General features: G+C 50.6%; 1 protein-coding gene and 1 pseudogene across 1 annotated transcript; both read right to left on the reverse strand.

Annotated features, from left to right (window-relative positions):
- Positions 1–420: 420 nt before the first annotated feature.
- Positions 421–1,382, reverse strand: LOC142007605 (olfactory receptor 52B2-like; annotated as a pseudogene).
- A 13,478-nt stretch (positions 1,383–14,860) lies between these two features.
- Positions 14,861–15,826, reverse strand: LOC142002499 (olfactory receptor 52B2-like). Its single transcript, XM_074978664.1, has one exon. It carries the CDS (start codon positions 15,824–15,826, stop codon positions 14,861–14,863), a length of 966 nt encoding a protein of 321 aa, XP_074834765.1.
- Between the last annotated feature and the right edge of the window lie 732 nt (positions 15,827–16,558).

A 16,558-nucleotide genomic window follows, 5' to 3' on the forward strand; every position in this document is an offset into this window, starting at 1 on the left:
TATTTTTTCTCTTTTTTACAGGGAGGAGAGAGTAAACTTGTTTCCCTTGACCTCTCATGGTAGGATGAGGAACAATGTGGTTAAAATGCAACTGGGGAGATTTAGGATGGACATTGGAAAAAGGTTCCGAAATGTCAGATTCATTAAGCACTGGACAACTTTGCCTGGGCAGGGGGTGGTGGAATGTTTATCACTGGAGATATTTAAGAGCAGGTGAAATGAACATCTGTCAGGGATGACCGAGATGGTGTTTGGTTCCTCCTTGAGTGCAGCACGCTGGAACATAACCCCTTCCAGTTATAATATTCTGTGATTCCATGAATGTTGAAGCTCAGGCAGGTGCAGTTCATAGTTACAATTCCCCGGAAGTTCAAGAAAGAATCTCTCTCCAATTTTCAAGTGTATTTTCTGTTGTCTCCATTACCTCAGGAGGTGGCTTCTCCTACAGCAGCAGTAGAACATACTGATCACTCGTTTCAGGATCTCTTTTGTGGTCACCCCATAAATAATGGGGTTTAACATGGGGGGCAGGAGCACGTGGAGGTTGGCCAGTAGGTTAAGAATGTACCCAGGGATGAGGTGCCCATATTGGTTTAAAGACGGGGAGAAAAAAGACGGGGTGTAGAACATGAGTATGACACAGATGTGGGAGCTGCAGGTGTGCAGAGCCTTAAGCCGGGCGTTGTTAGAAGGGAGCCGGAAGACAGCCCTGAGGGTCAGCAGGTAAGACACAGCAATGAGCACAGCATCCAAGATGATTGTTAAAATAGCCATTGCTACGCCGAAAAGAAATTGACTGTGATGTTTTCACAGGCCAGCTGAGAGATGGTTGTTTGCTGACAGTAGGTGCGCGGCAGGAGGTTATTCCTGCAGAACTTTAGCTGCTTCACCAGAAAGACAACAGGGAGAACAATACAGAAACTTCTTATGACAACCGCCAGCCCCATCTTCCCAATCACAGGCTTGGTTAGCAGAGTGCTGTACCTCAGGGGGTGGCAGATGGCAACGTACCGATCAAACGCCATGGCCAGCAGGATGGCTGATTCAGCAATAAATATGACATTGACAAAGAACATCTGGGTCAAGCAGGCAGCAAAAGAAATTTCTGCTGCTTTGAACCAGAGTACAGCCAGCAACTTGGGTACTATTGTAGTTGACAATAGCAGATCAGCAGCCGCCAGCATGGAGAGAAGGTACATGGGCTCATGGAGGCTTCGTTCTGTTCCTATGATGAATAGGAGGAGAGAGTTCCCGAGAAGCGCCACAATGTACATCAGACAGAAGGGGATGGAGATCCAGACCTGAGACTCCTCTGTTCCAGGGATACCATTTAGAATGAAGGTTACTGGGACAAAAAAGGTCTGATTGTTGTCTGGCATCATGTACCATCTCTTGGAGTTGTGGTTCAGATTGCAGGAACTGATAGGTTAAGAGAAGATCAGTGAGAGCTGAGTGTCAACCAGGACTGGAATGCATTTGGTGAGAGAATCAGAGACACCACTGAAAACTTCCTTGTGTGACAACTGCCTGTTGAGTGGGACTATGAACCCCAGCAATATACCCCAGGTATAAATAAGCCAGAGCAAGGCTGGGGATAACAAGGTTAGCTCAGTCAGCAAGGGTGAGGCTTACTACCAGCAGTTGATCTGCAGATGTGAACACCAAAGGAGGGGAAGCTGCCATTTCTGATATCTGGTATGTGTGCATTTATTCTTTTAAGTAGAAAATTACGTATTTCTCTACGTAAAAGAATAAACGCACACAAATCAGACATCAGAAATGGCAATATACAAAAACCCATAGGTGAGCACTTCAATCTCCCAGGCCACACAGTAGCAGACTTAAAAGTAGCTATCCTACAGCAAAGAAATTTCAGGACCAGACTCCAAAGAGAAATTTCTGAGCTACAATTCATCTGCAAATTCGATGCCCTCAGCTCAGGCTTAAACAAAATCTACAAATGGCTGGGTAAATACAGAAACAGCTTCCCCTCCCTTGGTGTTCACACCTGCAGATCAACTGCTGGTAGTAAACCTCACCCTTGCTGACTGAGCTAACCTTGATATCTCCACCCTTGCTTTGGCTTATTTATACCTGGCCCTGCAGATTTCCAAGACCAGCATCTGATGAAGTGAGTCTGTGCTCACGAAAGCTCATGCTCAAAACTTTCCTGTAAGTCTATAAGGTGCCACAGGACCCTCCGTTGCTGTGACAGATCCAGACTAACACGGCTACCCCTCTGATACTTAACTCTCCTGCTGGCTTCTTTGGGAGAAGACCCTGCTTTATGACTGGTTTTGACGTAACCAGTGCTCCAGCACATGAATACATTCATTTTGGGGAAATTCCCAGTGATTTTATAAAAATACTTACATGAGAAAAGTTGGGTTTTTTTTCAAGATTTAACCCTAAATTTGTGGGTCCATCTCAAACATGGGCTGGTCTACAATACGTTATTGGGATAACCAGGTTGAACAGGGGTCTAAAATTTCCATATACCAGAAAGGAGTTTAATTTCCTTTGTACACACAGCTACTGCCTCTCGGGGAGCAGGAGTGACTACAAGGGGAGAATTCTCTCCCGTTGCCATGAAGCTTCTTCTTTAATGGTCCATGTGGCATCCTGGAGCTTCATAAATTTCACATTTTAAAGCAAGATCTGCCCATCGCCCTGCTACAGAGAACGACAGCAGCAGGAGGGGGAATATTGCGCTCACGGCAGCCCTGGTTATCGGTTGAAGCTTACCCCTGCTCAAAGCCACGGTACAGAGAACTACAGCTGCAGGAGAGGGAACATGGGGCTCCCACAGCCCTGGTTATCGGTTTCTCCCAGGCTGCAAAATTTGCACAGTCACAGCTCTGCTCCTGGGCACAGCCAATTTCTATGACCGCACTGGACCCAGCCGTGAGCCCCTTGTGGATCTGAGGGAAGTTTCCCTGAGTGCAGCCTGGGGATTTGGGGTGAGGATGTGACAGGACTGGGGGAGATTTCAAAGGAGGTTTCCTCTGAATTGTCCCTCTAACCAACAACGGCCCAGCCCAGAGCCACTGAGTTCAACAGCCAGAGCCCCAGTGACGTGCGCAGGTGAGGGTCAGTGTAACCCGGAGCCCTTGTCCTGACACGGCCCCTCAGCGCAGGGCCGGGGGCATTGGCTCAGTGCCAGGGGCTGCCGTCCTGCCCCTGCAGTCAGAGTGAGGCAGCCCCAGTCTAGCTCACCCCCTTCCAACACTGCCTCGGTGTCAGGTGTGTGCGGCCGCCCCGGACAGATTCATTCCCTGCCAAGGACTCACCAGGCTCCTGCCCCAGCTGGGGATGAGCAATCGCTGCCTGGGACTCAGCCGGGAGCTGCAGGTGGTGGGGAATCCGCACTGAGCGGGGCTGAGGTTCAGGTATGTTTATACAGCTGCCCTGGGACTTCCAAGGGGGCCTTGGAGCCAGCAGGGAGCCCCAGGGACCTGGCCTGTGGGACTGTCTCAGGTGGGGAAGAGCAGCCGAGAATTAACCCTTTCCTCCCCTTGTTGTATCTGATCTTTTCTTGTTTTGTACATGATTTTAAAAGGTACTCGTGATACTGAGGCCCCTGGCAAGAGTTCTGCGTTATTTGAGAACGAGAGATATCTCAGATCTGACAATCGCACTACACCACACAACTCTTGTGGAAAATTCACTTGCAAAGAGTGACGAGTGAGGTGTGTGCAGACAGCTTGTAACTTATCAATATTCTCAACCATGGCAAAAGGCAAATTCCTTTCATAGATCCATAGTAACCTATGGACATTGTGAATAGTAACAGAGAGACAGCCGTGTTAGTCTGTACTCTCACAAAACAAACCGGCAGTCCTGTAGCACTTAAAAGATGAACAAAATAATTATTAGGTGATGAGCTTTCGTGGGACAGACCCACTGCTTCAGTTGTGGAGATAAGTCTGGAGATAACTGGAGATATCTCCACATCTGAAGCAGTAGGTCTGTCCCACAAGAGCTCATCACCTAATATATTATTCTGTCAGTCTTTAAAGTGCTGCAGGACATCTGGTTTGTTTTGTATGGACCTTGTGTGATTTATGGACTAGGAGTAGAAGTTGGACCTTGTGTGTTGGTGATGGCCATTCCAGGGGATGTTCTCACCTCACCCTGGTGAGCCAGGCGTGCAATGCCAGACTCAGTAGTCCAGCCTGCCTGCATCTCAATACGACTGCAACCCACTTTAGGGCTATGTTGACACTTGCCCCCTTCTTGGTCACCAACCCCAGCCTGGATCTTCCTGTCTTTGACTTGGAGATGGCCAGAAATGATGCAGAGGAGGAGGGGACAATGAAAGACAACTGGGAGCCAGCTGAGAACAGACCAAAGGGACCAGAGGCCCAACAGAGGAGCCATTCTAGGTGCCATCTGACTCATGTGAGGGACTGCCTGGCTCGTGTTATCACCATCCCCTGGTGAGGCTGGCCACGTGGGGGGGCTGGGTGCTCCAGGCCTGGCTCTGGCTGCCCACGAAGCATGCAGCAACTGGTGCACGTGGGATCATGTGCTGGGCTGCTCCCAGATACACAGCCTGGGGAGGCTGCCACAGAGGATCCCTGGGCTATTGGGCATGGTGTGGGGAGGGCTGGAGAGGACAGCCATGCTCCTGACCCTGGTCTGGGACACCCTCTGTCCACAAGCCACCCCGAGAAGGTGGCAGGGGACAGTGCAACACAGGTGCACCAGCAGTTCCTCCCCCAGCCCACAGGCATGCCCACAGTCCCATGCCAGACCCTGCTCCAGGGACATCAGGGGCCAGCAGCCAGAATGCACATGGGTTGGCTTCCAGCATGATGGCTGTGCCAGAACCGAGAACTGTCGCTCTTGGCTCACAGATGAGGGCTGGGCTTCAGGCACGGTGTCCCCTGGGATGATGCATCCTCCGTCCTTGTTCTACACAGACAGATCAGCTTGAAAGGTGTGGGGCGGTGCCCCACATCCCCCAGGACAACCAGAAGGATACAGGGACACCACCAGCTCACCCAGAGCCTCCTGGGGAGGAGGGCTCACACGACCACTGCACCCTGTTCTCCAGGGACTCCCATCCCATCCTCCCACCCCAGTTGCAGGCCAGTGGCCTGGAAGCACCATACCTGCATGAGCAGGACCCCAACAGTTATCTTCCCCACAGCGAACTGGTTCCCTATGGATCAGTAGCTGTCCAGCATGAAAAAATCTCCACAGTGCAATGGTGCCCCACTTCTGGAGAGGGATGGCTGGGCTCAGGTGCATGTCCCATTGCTGCAGGGCAGGGGTGAGCCACTTGCAGAGCTCAAGGAAGGTGGCTTTCTCCATCCACCCAGGTAACGTGGTCCCGCCAGTCCGCACTCGTGTCCAGATTCCAGGTGCGGCAGGGTGCGGGGACCAGTTCTGGTGGCTGACCTCGAGCTTGCGGATCAGATCCTGCAGCTGCCGATGCAGGGTCCTCCGTGAGGGATGGGGGTGGATATGGGATGCGGTTGCTGCAGAACCTGGGAGTCAGCCTGGAGCATGTGCTCGACAGGCAGATGCAGGAGGCAGAGATCAAGCAGGGCCAGCTCCAGCCCCATGGCAGGGAGAGCTGTGATGTCCTGGGGCAGGGCAGCCAGAGCGCATGATGACTGTGCTTTGCTGCCCTGGGAGGGACAGGCAAGTGATTAGGGAGAGATGAGAAATGGTTGTCCGAGGGGGGGACCCTTCAAACACGAGCCTCAGCTAACCTCAAGCAGCAGCCACAGGAAGCAACTGCTGACCTGATGTGCTGCCTGAACTGCTCCCAGGTGGCCTTAAATCCATGTCAGTGGCCAATAGGTGTGGACGCTCTATTTCGAAATAAGGCTGCAGTGCAGCCATAGCCTTGGCAAGCGGCCTTGGAGTGAGGGGAAGAGACGCCCTGGCTTTGTTAAACTGGAAAGGGAGCCGTTGCTGGAAGTTCTCTTCCCCTGAGTTTCTGTTGTAACTGTTTATTTCCCCCAGTATCTCACTTCTAGTGACCTCTCCCTTCTTCTCAAGCCAAGCCAGGTGTTTTCTAACCTGTGCTCCCCAGAGCAGTGCGCAGTACAGGAGATGGGGCTGACAGCTACTCTAGGACATGGGGACTTGATGCTTCTTTTGGGGCAGGGATCCTGGAGTTCTGTTAGCAGCCAGTGTTAGCGGCCGGATAACACAGGGCACCCATTCGGGGTGAGTGGTTAGAGAATGGGGCACACACATTGTTTTCATGCCAGCACCAGCTAAGAGGCAAGTTTCCCCTCGCTGAGTCGGGACTAACTACAAGACTCCCAGCCCTGGGAACCCCAAGAATCACCACAGTCATTCTTACGTGGTTTGTATTTGTGTCTGATGTGCCGTTGTGCCCTGCATAATGGAGAGACAAGGAGGAAGAGGGAATAACTTCTGACAGGGCCCTGCTGCTTTGGGGTGTCTCCTTTCTGACACCCACCCTGGGAAACACCTCAGCCCTGATTTCCAGAGGTGCTGAGCATTTGTGGCTCCATTCACTTCCACTGCAGATGTGGGGGCTCACAGCTGTGAAACCCCAGGCCCTGGCTGGCTCGAGCTGGACATCCATACTGGAGCAGGGGACTCTGTAAGAGGGCGAGGGGGCACCAGTGAACTGCAGCCTGCCTCCTGCACTGCTCCTTGCCCCACACACCTGATCTCCCCCAAGGTCCCCCCTCCCTACTTTCCTCAAGCCTCTGCCTTCACTTCATCCCTTCCTTTGAGGCTCTGCATCCAGAATGTGTCTTTCTAAAAGTCTCCGTCCTTGTGCCACACTTTCCCAAGGGCTCTGACGTGCCCCACCCCTTTCCCTCAGTCTTTACCCCCACACCACTTGTTCCCTATGGGCTCTGGGCTGATAACACCCCTTTCTTCCAAGACCCCAGCCCTCATCACTCTGCCCTGCCCCATCCGCCTGTTGTAAAAGTGACAGGGCCATGGACTTTAGCTCCCACCGCTGCAGAGAAACCTTAAATCAGCATCTTTGTTGAGCAATATTTGCCTTGAGACCAGGGATTGGACTGAATAACTTCCCCCCACCCCGTCATCCCCTCAGGCCCACTCTCTAGCGTTCTCACTGGGACTATCTTGCAGGCATCCTGGTAACAGAGAGGGGCAGGGGCTGATTTCTTCTGTCAGCCAGGGGCTGAGCCACAGAACTCCTCTGCTCAGCACAGACTTGGCTGGCAGAAATAGTGATGGGTGCCAGGACAGGACAGAAGCCCCCACTGACCTTGGTAACTCTGCCCCCCATTATTGTCTCAGCATCAGAGACCACAGGTCTGGGGTGTTGGTCACAGGGCCCTAGGGTGCTGGTATGACCCACCTCCCTGCACTTGATAGGGCAGAAGCTGAAACCCTTCCATGGGCCCCAATCCTGGAATTAGCTGTTCAGGTTACCAGGGCATCCTGATTGGTCCACAGCTCCTACAGAAACCAAGAAGAGGAATGGGAAGCTGTCCGTACCACTGAGATCGACCCTGCTGTGTGTTATGCGGTTCCTGGTCCCCTGACTTCACATCCTTGCAGCCTGACCCTGCCAGCCTCCTGCCATTGGACTCCGGATTTGCCTCAGGCCTGTCCGGGACTCTGACTTTCCAATATCTGACCTGGCGTGAGGTAGAAACCTGCCCCTGCCCCGCCTCCGCTCCCCAACCTGGTCTCTCACACACAGAGTTGGGGGCCACCGGCCAGGACACCCCTCCCCACCAGTGCTATCGGCCCCCCTCAAACCCTGTATGTCTCCTGAAATCTCTTCATCAGCAGAGTTTCATAATTCAATGGAGGGCATGGCACGAGAGGACTACCTACCATAGCATATGGCCCATGTGTGACTGCTGGCAGCAAATAACTTCAAGGGCCCTTAAAGATGAATGCAGTGCACTGGGGAAGATTTCACGTGCTTTCTGTGACAAGTCATACCTCCTGAAGCTGCTAGAATTCTTGGAGGGTGTCAACAAGCATGTGGACAGGGATGCTCTCGTGGCTGTGGCTAGTGTCCTTGGACTTTCAGAAAGCTCCTGACAAGGTCTTTCACCAAAGGCTCTTAAGCAAAGTAAGTTGTTGTGGAATAAGAAGGAAGGAGTTGGAATAAAGTCTGGATACTGTATGTGAAGCAACAAAGGTTTATTACAACCAGCTGGCAGAGTGATTCTGAACTTGGTTGAGTTTCAGAATGCACTGACAGGCATCAAGTTGTGATTGGTTCTATAGAGGTCTGATAGGCAGAGGAAAGGAGAGGAGCAGACAGAAAGGGAATGAGCATAATTAATGAGCAATCAATGAGGAATCCATGTGAATTAACAAACAATCTGGGAGTTACAAAGAGTTTCCGCGTGCAGTTTACAGAACATTTTATCGACAAACAAGTCCTTTGAAGAGTGAGGTCCCCAGCACCGATGTATAAAGTGATATCTCATCTATAATACACTGATGTGTAGAGCAGTGATGTCTCGTCTGGCGTCCTGATGTGATCTTCTCATGGACAAGATCATTCGTGGTATCTCTACAGAATCAAAGAAAGTGGCCAATGCAGGATCAAAGCAGAAGATAAAGAAACGTGTCAGTTGCCCTTAACTATAGTCCAATTCCCCCTCCCCACAGGGTCCCTTCCTGGAATGTAGCTGCTTAGGGCCTTGTTTCCATCAGCTGGGATGCCCTCCCCAGATGGCTGGGCGGGGGGGACGCTTACCAGACTCCATTTTGAAACAGTGGTTCTTAGCAAATATCATGGCCTACTTCAAAATTTTATCCTATAAAGGTCAACTCATGCGCGAGGAACAGAGTGAAGACAGGAGTCAAAGGGTAGCGGTGGTTATCGTAGAGAACCCACTCCAGCGGTGGAGCATTTGGGCTGACGTTCATGGTTTATGGTATCACAACAAAGTCAACAACAGTGCTCATTACTTCACCTGCCCCCCGAGTACTGAATCCTGAGGATCTTTCACATTTCCCCTCTACCATAAGCGTCAGCCCTGCCCGTCTCAGGTGGGCAGTTCTGCTCCTGGTTCTGGCCTAACAGCATCCCTCTAATTTCCCTACGAAATTCCCCACCATCTGCCTTTCTGTTTGCCCTCACTCGTGGCCACTGCTGGCTTGAAAGGCACCGTTACTGAGCACTTGGCTGTCTGCCGGCATGACAGTGCGCTTGTGGTTTGGGTGTTTTCAGCATGTGTGTTCTGCTGGCAGCACGTCAGACAGATTCAGTGTCAGATAAAGCCACTCCCCTCAACACCCATATGCACACACCTTCCCCCATTTCTTTTCCCAGCAGGGCACTTTTTCTTCCATATGCAGAGCGCCAACACTTGTCGCAGGGGTGGAAGCTCTTTGTGGGTCCTACAGACTATGGCTGAGTACACAAGTGGCAGCCTGAACAAGACACCAAGACTCCTGCCAACACCCAGTGACCAGGGCAGCGAACCTTAGTTTGATGCCAAATCCCTGCTTTGTCCCTCCCAAGTACAGGTACAAGTAGCTTGTGAGCGATCTTCTACCCTGGACGCTGATTTTGGTGGCTAAAATAACGTGCTCACCTTTGCCCTGCACAATAATTCCCAAGTTCCTTATTAGCTGAGCCCCACTGACAGCTGCCCTAATTAGGGCATGGACCTGAGACTGCTTCTCCACCACCACTGGGTTTATGTGCCCCATCAGTCAGGTGGCAATTCCAGTGTGACAGTGTCGATAACCCAGAGGCTGGTGGGATACCTGAGTTTGCCATTTGCCTCCTCCTCACCCTTCTTGCTCCACCAAGTGGGTGTGTGTGAGGTTATTGGATTTTAAAATGAATGTGAGAACCATTATTGTAACCACTGTCCTAAGCTTGCACCAAATCCTGCGCAATGTGGGCCAAGGGAGGTGTCTAATGAAATCGGTTTGTGCTGCTTATATGCGTGTATCAGTTTTGTATGTGAATTTATGAGTATTGGCTCCATACTTGTAGCTGAAAGTGGAATACAATAGGAGATGGGCAGCCTACTGTGGAAGAATGCCTAGCCAGGTAAAGCAGATTGGATTCCAGCCCACATGTCCGGGATTTAACTTCCACATGTGGTCTGACCACACAGCCAATAGCAGAATGCCCCCAAAAGGATGGACAGATAACCTGATCACGTGATTCTTCATTGTGTACGTGACCCCTGGCAGGAATTTCCCTCCACATGGGCAAGGATCGAAAGAGGACCCTGAGAGTCACCGGTTTGCCTTCAGTCTGCAAGATCCCTCTTGCTTCCAATCTCCAGGCTGCCATTTGCAGGAACATCTCTGCTATGAGCTAAGCTGGAATGGCCTGGGGACCCATCCTGACAAAGGATGTATTCTGTCTGATGCATGACTCCATTAAAGAATTAATGATCGATGTACGTAATTGACCACATAAACAATTGTTCACTCTCACACCATTCTTTCCTTCATTCTTTTTTATTAATAAACCTTTAGACGTTAGATTCTAAAGGGCTGGCCCAGCGTGGTGCTTTGGGAAAGATCTAAGCATATATTGACCTGGGAATGTGGCTGGTTCCCTTGGGCACTGGAAAGACTGAGCATATTTGGTGAGATTGGTGTTCATCCCCTCCCCCCTGCATAAGAAAGGATACAGGCTGGGGCAGAGGGAAGCTAGGGAGACTGAGGGATTAGCAGTGTATCCCCTTTGTGACCTGGAAGGCAGCACAGGTGCTCTTTGTGATTGGGCTGGTTTTCCTGAGCAGAAGGGGCCCCAGTCGGGGCTGTAAGTGGCCTGGTTTAAGCGATGTGCCCAGGTTTGGATCTCTAAGCAGTGCCCAGGAAACCTCCCTGCACTGCAGCGGGTTGCTCCTGCACTCAAGGACGGGGATGGCCTGGGAAGCTCTCCACCATGTTATCTGATGTGGCCTGAGCATTCCCCAGAGGTTGGGTGTGTTCCCCAAGGCGCCATATTTACTTCTGCTGCTTTCTCATGTGCCACAATCTGGGCGGTCACTCACTGGAGCTGACATCTGACCACTCAGCCAGTGGGTGGGCTTGACTTGGTTCCCTCACTGCCTCTTCCTTGGCACAAATTATGCATTGTTGAGTGAGGGAGGCCCCAAGGGGGATGGCTCAAGTGTTACTGCTCCGTTGAACGCAAACCTCTCGGTGCAGCTGGCAGGGCGTGGTGGAGATTTCCCATAAGCGCTGTTTATACCAAGGTGCAGGCTGTGCCCCACTCTGCCCCGTGGGTCGCATTAACCACCCCATCAGTCAACAAGAACAACATTTGATGTAGGTCTGCAACAACCAGCGCCATGGCTTGCAGAGCTTTTCCCGTCCATTACTGAGCAGGGGTTTACCAGTTCCGACAACCGAGTGTCAATTTCCAGTGTTCTGCCCGCTCCACAGATCGCTTCCCACGTCCCGTTTTCACCATCCGCACACCCCGCCCATTGACCACTTGCCATAGGAGCCTTGCTACAGGCACACCGTGTGCAGCTGCCTGCCCCATGCCCCACGGCTGGGTGGTGAGTTGTACGTCTCCCCCGTGGGAATTGCACAAAGGGTGATTGTTTGGTTCCTTTCCTCTCGAGGCCACCAGGTTGCACGGCTGACCTGCAGGCAGCGCCCAGCAGGGCCAACATGAACCTCATTTCCACAACCCTACAACACACCCACAAGCACAGGCTGGAGATATTCCCCCATCCCTCATCCATGTGACTCCCATCTACTTTGGGATCACGTTAAAATCGCCCTTAACCCAACCCGAATGATGCTTTACCCAGTCCTCCCCCTGACAGTGTTTTCATCCCTCCCCTTCCCACTTCCCACAACATTCTCCCATTTTCCTATTCCCACAGCCACTGCTGTGCTATTCGTCCTGCCGCTTTGTGTTCCTAAGGGCCAGTGCCCTCACCCCATTGCAGGTGGAGGGCTGGTGGTGTCACTGTTCTCCACCCACCACAGTTTATGGGCTGCACCAGAAAATGTCCTTTCAGTCCCTTGTTTCACTTCACGGAGGTGAGGTAGCTGAACACGGGAGGTTGTTTGGTTCATCTTGACTGGATTCTGGACACCACTCGAAGGCCTGACAGTCAGTAAAAGACTTCCGGCCTCTTCCTGAGGGGCTGGAATGTATGTTACCGATCCCGCCTGCCTGCCCATTGAGAGCTGAGGATGCCATGAGGATCATGAGGATTAATGCTGCAAAGGCAATTGTGATTAGCAACACCCATAGCCTCATTTGAAGTCAGAGGGACTTTGGTTTTCCATTTCCTCTATCCTCCTTTTAACTCTCCCTCCCACTTGTACCTTTATATTTGTGTGCAGTTCCCATTCCCACCTGTTGTGCTCTCTGCCCAGAAGCAAAAGTTTGGCCTTAATTCCAAATTGGTATCTCCCCGCAGGCTTCCCAGGCAGGTCGTACCTTGCATTGGCCCAGAGAACAGTGTGCGATAAAGGCCTTTGTACAATATCCACCAAAATACCAGCAATAACACAAAACCAGCACAGAACCCACAATACAATTTTTGTTGGCATAGTACAAACCTGCTGGTGCCAGATTGCCTATTGAGTGTATGAAAAACAAAGAAACATTTCTTTGCCCTGAGAGGACAAAGATTATTGCTTAAAGATTCCCTTCCTGTTCCACAAATCCTTGCTGTTGGGAAGCAAACAGAAAAATTACCTCCGTACTTATCTTACTGGTTAATTGAGGAGGTGATGTGACAGTTTCCACTTTCACACAATAGGCTTGGTGTGCATTAGTTTCCCTGTGGTAACAAGCTTGAAGGTTCTTTATGGGAAAGAAGTGAAAGGAAGCATTTCTACGAGATCTGGTTTTAATTACACATTGAACCTCTCAATCCCACACCCTTGGGATCTGACTGGTTCTGAATAAATTTGTTGGCCCTCAGGAGGTCAGTATTGTCTGGCAGCATTGCAAACACTTGCAGTAATTACTCGGCTCTTAGGCTGTGTCTTCACACAATGTTATTTCAGAATAACTGCTGCTATTCCAAATTAATTTTCAATCATCTACAAAATGCAATTGCTATTTCAAAATAAGTTTGAAATAGCAGACAGCTGAGAGTAAACCCTTGAGTTACACAGGGGTTGCATTCCTGCAAGTCGCGTGTAACTCAGATATTTGTGCGAATGAGCAGGGTGTCTCCTTGGCTGGCAGGAGGGCTGGTCAACCAGAGCTGGTCAGTTTCCTGGCTCCCAGAGTGGTGGGGAGCAGGGAATCAGGGGGCAGCCTGGTTCCAGTCTCCCCACCACTTGCAGGACCCAAGAAAATGCCCAGCTCATGGCTGGTCAGTTTCCCAGGTCCCACCAGTGCAAGGGAGCTGGAAACCAGGATGCCACTTGATTCCCTGCTGCTTGTGAGAACCAGGAAACTGACTGGCTCATGGCTGGTCAGGTTTCCTGGACCTGCCACTTGGTTCCAATATCCCCACTACATGCAGGACTCAGGAAACTGACTAGCTCGTGTCTGGTCAGCTTCCTGGTTCCTGCAAGTGGCAGGGAGATGGGAACCAGGCTCATACCCTTCTCCCTCCCTCCCCATAGCCATGTGACTATCGGACAGCCACCTGGCTGGGGGAAGGAAGGGAGAAAGCTCCAGCCACAGGGCTGCAAGGTCTCCCCGCCCCCTCGCTGGGGAACCTGCATCTGGCTCTGCCCAGACAGTTTCCAGCCGTGGGGCTGCGAGGTCTCTCTGCCCCACCACAGCGCTGCCCCCCCTGGCACAAACACGAGCTATGTGCATTTTGAATGTGTGTATCTCGTGGGATTGCTGTATTTCAAACTTGGGAAACTTCATTGCATGAGGAAATGAGCATATTTCAAAACTGATATTTCGGAATAGGAGCTGTGCAGACAGGGAATAGGGCTATTTTGGAATAAGCCATCATGTGTCCAAGGTCTGTAATCTGAAATAGGCTCTATTGTGTCTTGGTACTTTATTTTGAAATCCCTGAGCGCTATTTTCGCATGCACTTTGTATGTAGATGCGCTGTTTTGAAATAAGCTAGTCCAGAAAATCTCTTCCTAAACAGCTTATTTTGAAATAACGCTGCTTTGTAGACACACCCTTAGAAGATATTTCAGCTATAGTTAGCCTACAGGTGCTAGTTTGGGATGCAGAGGTATCCCGACATAGCAATCCATGGCTTATCCCAACCCTCGTAACAGCAGCACTATTTTGAGCGCGGTATTCAGGTTCCGCTACCTCTCATGCTGAGATGGGTAATGGCACCTTTGAAATTGGCCCTTCTTCCAAACTTTGGTGCTGTTTGGATGACACCAGGTTCATAATTAGGGATCTTAAAATAGTTGATTTTGAGGTACAAGTGCAGTCTGAATGTAGCCTTAGCGGTAAATTACAGTAATATAACAGCCCAGAACACTGAGAGCCAGGCCTCATGGCTGTAAACAAACTTTATGGGACCACAAGAAACTTGGCCACACCCATCATAAATGGCCATTTGGATAACTAAAATCATGCTGGATTATGGGCAGGAGAGCGTTGCACGAGGGAGGTTCAACCTGTACCCTTTTTACCGTGACTTAACATTGTGGCAGTCTGATTACTCACAGCCATCTTAAGTCCCAGTGTTTCTGATGTTGTTCTTTGTACACTTTACTCCTTGCTCTGCTTCAGAGGCACATGGATATAATGTTTGTGCCCCTCCAGCAGTTCTCACCTGCCTCTTCTGCAGCTATGTCAATGTAGTCAGAGACCAACAGTGAATGAGTAAATGTTTTTTATTGAACCACCTTCTACTGGTGATAGAGACAAGCTTTCAACCTTACACTTTGGAAGCCCATACTTCCAACACCCCCACAGTGCAAATGAACATCTGGCTTTAATTTCCAGGTGCCAAGAAAAATTTCTTTTCCTCCTTCAGCTCAGCAGGAAGCTTCTGCTGCACCATGGATGAAACACCTTCATCAGCTGTTTCAGGATCGCTTTTGTTGTCACCCCATAAATGATGGGGTTTAACGTGGGAGGAATGAGCAGATGGAAGTGGGACAGGAGGTTGAGAATACAGTCAGGGAGGATGTGCCCCAAACGGTATGCAAAATAAGAGAAAAAGGACGGTGGATAGAACATCAGTATGACACAGATATGGGAGCCGCATGTGCGCAGAGCCTTGAGCCGGGCTTTGTTGGATGACAGCTGGAAGACAGCTCTGAGGATTAGCATGTAAGATACAGCAATGAGCGCAGCATCCAACACAAACGCTAACACAGCCATGGCTACACCGTACAACAAGTTGATTGTGATGTTGTCGCAGGCCAGCCGGGCGATGCCCATGTGCTCACAGTAGGTGTGTGGCAGGAGGTTGGTCCTGCAGAACTTCAGTCGCTTCACGAGAAAGATGACAGGGAAAACAACACAGAAACTTCTCGTGACAACGGCCAGCCCCATCTTACCACTCACAGCCTTGGTTAGCACAGTGGTGTATCTCAGGGGGTTGCAGATGGCAACGTACCGATCAAACGCCATGGCCACCAGGACTGCCGACTCAGCAATAAAACTGAAATGGGTGAAGAACATCTGAGTGAGGCAAGAAACAAAGGAAATTTCCCCTGCTTTGAACCAAAATAGATCCAGAATCTTGGGCACTGTGGTGGTCGATAACAGTAGATCAGCTGTGGCCAGCATGGAGATGAAAAGGTACATGGGCACATGGAGGCTTCGTTCTGTTAGAATAATGAATAGCAGGAGAGAGTTCCCAAAAAGTGCTGCAATGTACATCACACAGAAGGGGATGGCCATCCAGATGTTGGACTCCTTTGTCCCAGTGAAGCCAGTCAGGATGAAGCTTATAGGGGCAGAAAAGGTCTGATTGTCAGCTGTCATCATCTACCATCCACTGGAGCTTTTTAGTCTGTTTCCAGGAGCTAACAGCAAAAGTGCAAATCAGTGAAAACTCGAATGTGAGCTAGGACGGAAATGCATTTATTGAAAGAGTGATGGGTCCTTCTGGGAGGCCACCTGGGAGAAGAGATACCACTGAGCCTTCTGACCCACCAGAGTGGGCCCCCCACTCCCATTCTTACACTTTCTTCAGCATTCATACAGGCATGGACACACCCTAATGCTGTAATATGAGCCACTGTGTGTAAACCAAAACTAGGGACGGTGCGGTCAAATTAACCTCAAGCTTCCCAGACTCACACCCTTTCTGGAGTAAAAACCAAAAATATTACCAAAATTACCAATATTACTCGAAAGAATTTTGTGGAACCACTAATACATCTAATATATGGCTTAAACTCTCTCCATCCAAAACCTGTACCCCACCGCTCCCAGGATTATCCGACCTCAGACCCAAGCCAGCCCCCAGGACGAACACATCCACCCAAAGAGGATGGACAGAAACTGTTCTCAGTGGTGACAGATGGCAGAAGAAGGAGCAATGGTCTGAAGTTACAGAGGGAGAGGAGTAGGTTCGATATCAAGAAAAACTACTTCACCAAGAGGGTGGTGAAGCACTGGAAAGTGTTGGGTAAAGAGTTGGTGGAATCTCCATCCCTAGAGGTTTTTAAGTCCTGGCTTGACATACTCATGGCTGGGATGACTTAGCTGTGGTTG

Source organism: Carettochelys insculpta, chromosome 1, assembly GCF_033958435.1.
Source record: "Carettochelys insculpta isolate YL-2023 chromosome 1, ASM3395843v1, whole genome shotgun sequence".
In the NCBI taxonomy this organism is placed as follows: domain Eukaryota; kingdom Metazoa; phylum Chordata; order Testudines; family Carettochelyidae; genus Carettochelys; species Carettochelys insculpta.